At 46.3% G+C, this 5,854-nt stretch overlaps 1 protein-coding gene across 1 annotated transcript in view; it reads left to right on the top strand.

Annotated features, from left to right (window-relative positions):
* Nucleotides 1-1,336: 1,336 nt before the first annotated feature.
* Nucleotides 1,337-5,854, top strand: part of LOC103801754 (chromodomain-helicase-DNA-binding protein 2-like) — a gene marked incomplete at both ends in the record, with an annotated part of 9,153 nt that continues 4,635 nt past the window's right edge. Inside the window, 2 exons of the mRNA XM_009074182.1 lie at nt 1,337-1,544; nt 4,251-4,337. Coding sequence (XP_009072430.1) covers nt 1,337-1,544; nt 4,251-4,337 — 295 coding nt within the window. The remainder of the gene's footprint in view (nt 1,545-4,250; nt 4,338-5,854) is intronic.

Here is a 5,854-nt window from a genome sequence, read left to right on the forward strand (position 1 = left end):
CGGGCAACAGCAGCTGAGCCTCCTGCGCCATCCCCGCGTGAATCCCAGTCGGAATTGTGTGCCGTTCCCCACGTGCTCTTCTGCTCTGCCTTTGTATTCTTTCTCCTTTGAATCGTGAAATCTGAGCGCAGCCTTTGATGTGCCTTGTTCTGTACAGAAACAAAGCCCCAAAAAAAAATAAAAATTAAAAATAAAATAAAAATCGTGTTTTCTCGCTACAAAGTTTTCCCGGCTCTTCTTTAATCGTGCTCTGAATCTGCCCTTAAATACCACAGAAACGTCTGTCTGCTGATGTGGAAAGAGATGCTCCTTGTTCCAGTTATTTATACTGTATTATCCCCACGCTACATTTTTGTAGTTGTTATTAATTTCAGTTAATGTTTCTAATGTAAATTAACTCCATCCCAGCCAAAAGCAGCTCCTTGTGACACTGGGTCTGAACACTGCCTTGCCAGTGCCTGCTTGGTACTTGCACTGAGTTTTCAGTTCTCTTTATTGCCTTTCAAATGAAAAAAAATAGATTTTGGAGCAATTGAGCTTGAGTATTCAAATGTTTTGGCCACCTAAAATAGTTTAGCCTCATTGTTTTGTTGAGGAGCCTTTATTTAAGGGGATATTCTGTGCGTTAACCCATTTTAATGTACAAAACATAAATACACCTATTTGATGTTCTGCTTTCCCATTATTGGCTTCAGAAGTGCAGTTTGCACAGCACTGGTATAATCCTTGAAGCAGGAGCTGCCTCAGCCACCAGCCCATAGAAACTCCTTTCAGCTGCTCAATTGCTGAATTTGTTCTGGGTTTTTTTGCAAGAAACATCATATTTACTATAATATGTAGTGTTATGGGTACAATATTTGATACTGCCTCCCTCAGAAACTGGATGTCAGATTGTTTTGTACCACTGGCTGTAGTGGGTACAGTGGAGAGCTGTGCTGGAGTAGCTGCTTCTCTTTAATCCAGCAGGAAGGTTTCTAGATGCTCCAGCTCCCAATATTCCTTACTGTTGCACACTCCAAGAGAGCCAGAGCCCCTGTGCTGCAAGTATTGCTAATGCTTCTCTTCACAGTACCACCACTTTTTGTCCTGGTTGATGAGCAGGAGGTCCTGGACAGGATTTTCGCAGCTGCAGTCTCACCCCTGTGTTCGTTGCCTGTCCTGGGAAGGAGTTGCCTCTGCTGCAGTTTGCCAGGTCTGGGACCACAGAGTTCACACTTGCATTTAGGCTATTCTAAGCCTGTTGTTATGGCTTGGACATGTCTCAGGTTTGCTCACTGCATATTTCAAAGCTGTGACAGTACAGTTAAAACGTAATCTCTTCTTTCTCTACCATTAGTCACTCGGCATCCGAAGAAGCCTCTGGCTCTGACTCTGCAAGCCAGTCTGAGAGCGAGCAGGGCAGCGAGTCCAACAGCAGCTCCGAGTCCTCTGAGAGTCAGTCTGAATCTGAAAGTGAATCTACGGGTTCCAAATCCCAGCAGACCCCTCCTGAAACCAAAGAAAAACCAGCCTCTAAGAAGGAAAGGATAGCAGATGTTAAAAAGGTATTGCCCCTGCTGCTCTGCACAGACACGTTACCCCAGTACCCACCACGCAAGGGCAGACAGCAGGAACTCAGTGAAGCTCTCTCCAACTTCCAGGCCATTTTGCACATGGGCCAAACAGCCTCCAGCCTCTGATGTCCTCAAGATGCTCTCTGGCTGTTTGGTCTGTGTGCTTGAGCCCTGCTGATGGCATCTTTGTGAGCAGGAGCTCTTGTGTTTGGTGGAACAACCCTTTGGGCACCAGATAGACAGTGACAGGGCTGACTGGTGCGAATGAGGGACAGGTGCCTGTCATCAACACACGATCCTGTCATTTCATCCTCTCCCTCTGTCTTTCCACTCTTCTCGTCTCTCTCCTTCAGAAGTAGTGAAGACTCCTCCATGTGATACATGATCAGGAGGTTTGTCTAAGAGTTTGGCCACTTTGGTTTTTTTTTTTGCATCACTGTCTCCCTCTGAAAAAAGCATAGGAAAAGAAGGAGAAATAAAAAAGCTGTTTAGCTGTTACAATTTTTATGTCCGGAACAGGGGTTCTTTGTTGTGTTTTTCTTCCTGCAGCTTCTCAGCTACTCCCTAGCAATACCCACAACAAGAGCCAGGTTTTCCCTCCTCTTGTTGCTGCCCAAGAGGAAAAGGGATTGTGTGTGTTAATGCACATGGTGTCCTCTGCACCTCCCCAGTGCAGAAGCTGCACCTTGGTTACCTGAGGGATGGAGGCACCTGAATACCACAGTGTAGTGTGAGGTGAGAAAGAGGAGCCCAGATACCCATTTGGAAACAGGAACTCGGTGAACTAAGTTCACTTGGAGGGAGGAAGATCAGGTTAGGTTAGTTTGTTTGCCTGTGGTGTGTAACCATCCTGTTATTGTTAGCTGTGGGTTGCACTGCACACAGCTTGCTTATGGAGAAAGTTGCTATGTGTGTAAAGCCTGAGAAGGAAGGGCAGTGCTTCCAGCCTGCACTCCTCACATACTTGCCAGGGAGAAGTGGAGGATTTTGTTAGCAGCTTCTCCCTCTCACAAATCTCCAGGCTGCTGGCTCAGGTCATGGCTAAATCCTGTAGTGTTTAAACTGGCCTGGGAGGATGTGTTTATAAGGCAGCTGTGTAACACCATATTCAAATTTCTGGTTTATTGTTGATAAGTGGGGACTGAAGGAAGTTTTCTCTTCATCTTGAGGCCTTCTAAGAGCATGTCCTGAACAGTAAATATTAACATTAGCCTATGAGGAAGTGCATCCATACATAGAGTGATAATTAGCATGGATGAAACATGAAAAGGTCAGGACACCCTCTAATAAGAAAGCCTCTCCCTTCCTTAATTTCTTTGTTAATGGGTGTTTTCCTTAGCTAGGCCTAATGTAGTCATGTTGATACCTGCTCCCCTTGAATAACCAATGCAATTAATTATTATATAATTGTTTATTTGGTATTTATCTAGATACATCCGTGAAGGTAAGGTCAATCTGTGTTAGGTGCTATTCAGATTTGTCATGGGAGCCTATCCTGCATTCAAAACCTGTGCCATTTAATAGATCAAAACCCAAGTTCTTAGAACGGTTCAGGGAGCATCTTGATTTATTCTTTTGTGTGGATTTATCTCTGTACTTGCATGCCCAACAGATACACACCTTTGGAGTCTGTCTGTTGCACTGTTATCCCATTACTCCTTTAACAGAGGCAGAAAAATTGCTGGGCTGCAGCCTTGGATTCATCACCCTCTCAATCCCAATCACTGCTGCATCTGGCAGTGTATTTTGATTTCCTGCCCGTGGCTTACAGAGATATTTGAGGACTGAAGGAAGAGAATGGGAAGGGGAATTAATAGGTTTAGAAAACTGTAAGAGGATAAGCTCTGCTGAGGGAGAGAGGGATTGCTGGTGTGTTTGAGGAGCATGGTGGTGGTTTGTGTCTGCCCTGTAACCCTTCTGGTGTCCTGTGTCACCAACACAGCTCTGCATTCACACCCCTCAGGATGTCTGTTCTTGTCTCCCCCTTCTCCTCCTGTACATCCACCAAAACAATTGCATGCTGTTACACATGGTGTATTAAACTGGTTAGGGCCTCATTACAGCAAATAGAGCACAACCATTCCCAGTAGCCAGCTCTGCACATCCACGAGTCCCACGCTGCCAAACTGCATTCTCATCAGTGCATTCAGGAGAGGAACCAGCCACCACTGCCTTGCCTTGCCAAAGGACAGGGTGCCCTGCTCTGTTTGCCATCCAGGCTGGGCCATGGAACTCTCTTTGGAAGTTGCTGCTGGCTCATCACTGGGCTCGTCAGGCAGCTGGTGGAATTTCCCTGTGGTGGAAGCTGTTACCAACAGAGAATTGTCCTGTTGAGTTGGTAGGTTCATTCCATGTGCAAGGTGTTGCCTCCTTACCTTCAGCACTGTTGCTGCAGAGGAGTTGCTGCCTGAACACTGTCCTTCATCCTGAGCAAGCTGGAGAGTGATTTGTACCCCAGTGGAAAGATGGACCACTGTGAAGATAACACTGAGATAAAACACGCTGCTTTACAGTGTTGCCAAATACCCCAACATAATCATAGTCTTTTTTCAGCCAGTTTTTTAAAGTGTCCATCTACTGGTTGCTAATTCCCTAATGGTTTTATGTTGAATTTTAAAAAAGCACCATCGAACCTCTCTCAAATGTCAGAAGTAATTGGGGTGAAGCAGGCCTGCTGATGGTCTGTTTATTTTGCAGATGTGGGAAGAATATCCTGATGTTTATGGGGTTAGGAGGTCAAACCGAAGCAGACAAGAACCGTCACGATTTAATATAAAAGATGAGGTAAGGAGAAAAACAAAAAGGATGAGGGATTACTGAACATATAAACCCACCCAAACCCAGAGAGCAGAGGGAGGTCTCGTCTGCATTGCCTTGTAAACACTGAGCCCTAGCTTGGTGTGTGGATGTCGGAGCTCTCAGTTGAGGTCCTAGTCCTGCAGCTGGATCTGCTTGGCCTGAGACCTCTGGAGTCAGCGGGACACTGCGTGGGCTGAGATCTGCATGCACTGATCTGATTGCTGGAATGGGGCGGAATGCAAGTCATGCTCTGCTGCAGGAACATCCTGGAGAGAATGAGTCTGTGTAATAATAAACAAGAACAAAACACAACACAAATCCGACCAGGAATAAAGGAAAGTTCCCAGAAACACCTCATAGCAACAAAACAGTCATTGTTGCCCATCCTGGAATGGGCTGATAAATGCGTTTGCCTGTGTGCAGCTTTATGAGCCATCACTTTTCTTTGGTTGGCTATTGGGGAATCTTTTATGCTTCGGCTGGAGGTGACAGTGGTCAGAGCCTGGCAGCCAAACCTTCTAATTGTTCCTTTTTCAGAACATTGTTGGTTCTTTTTTCTGGAGAGGTAGGAATTAGCTACCCCCTTAATTTGCACCTAACAGGCTTTCTGCATGGAGTGTTTCATCTGAAGGTCTTCAGGAAGGACAAGTAGCTATAGCAGAGGGGAAGGAGAACCAGAGAGAGGCTTCCATGGAAAGCTTGGGGCTTAGGGCTAGGAATATAAAGATAAATAGCAGACTTTCAGCAGAGGAGGAGCCCAGTGGTGCTCTCTGACTCAGGCTGTTTGTGCTTCACCACCAAAACGTGTATTTGGATGCTCGAGGAGTCTGAGTTGCGTGGCAGACACAGTTCTCCACCTCATTGCTCCTGTGCGTTATTGTTGAGCCTTGCAGCACCTCCAGTGTTTCCACCTGCCCCCCCAGACTCGTGTGCTGGATGTCCCACAGAGCAGCAGGTTAGGAAGGGGCTCAGGGCACACCATTGGTGTAGCTTTTGTTTTCCTTTTCAAGTCCGGAAGGGCCAGGCTCACTGGCCACCTCTGTGTGATGGCCTGGCATGCACTGTGCCAGCGATGTCACACCCACCCCAGGCCTCTGCTGCACACCCCAGTGCCCTCTTGGGGGCTCAGGTAAGTCCCACCTTTTTTTGTTTTACAATATTACGTGGTTTTGCAAATGTTGTTTTCCTTTTCAATATCTTCATTTCCTACTACTTAAGGTACGATAAAGTTTAAAAAAAAATCTGAGATGCAAAAACTTTGCTATACCACAAAATATTGTAAAAAAAAAAAAGGTCCCCCAAATGACTTCACTGCAAGTTTTGTGAAACAGAAAGCCCTTTCTCTCCCCAGGGCAACACTGACTTGTCCCCATAGGGCAACTCCCATCTGCAGCAGAGTCTGATGGAGGGTGTGACATGTCAGGAGTGCTGTGCTGGGGCCTCGCAGAGAGCAGGAGGAGATGGAAAAGTCTTGCTCTTCGAAGACCTAAACACCAAGAGAG

Source organism: Acanthisitta chloris, unplaced genomic scaffold, assembly GCF_000695815.1.
Source record: "Acanthisitta chloris isolate BGI_N310 unplaced genomic scaffold, ASM69581v1 scaffold40304, whole genome shotgun sequence".
Taxonomy (NCBI): domain Eukaryota; kingdom Metazoa; phylum Chordata; class Aves; order Passeriformes; family Acanthisittidae; genus Acanthisitta; species Acanthisitta chloris.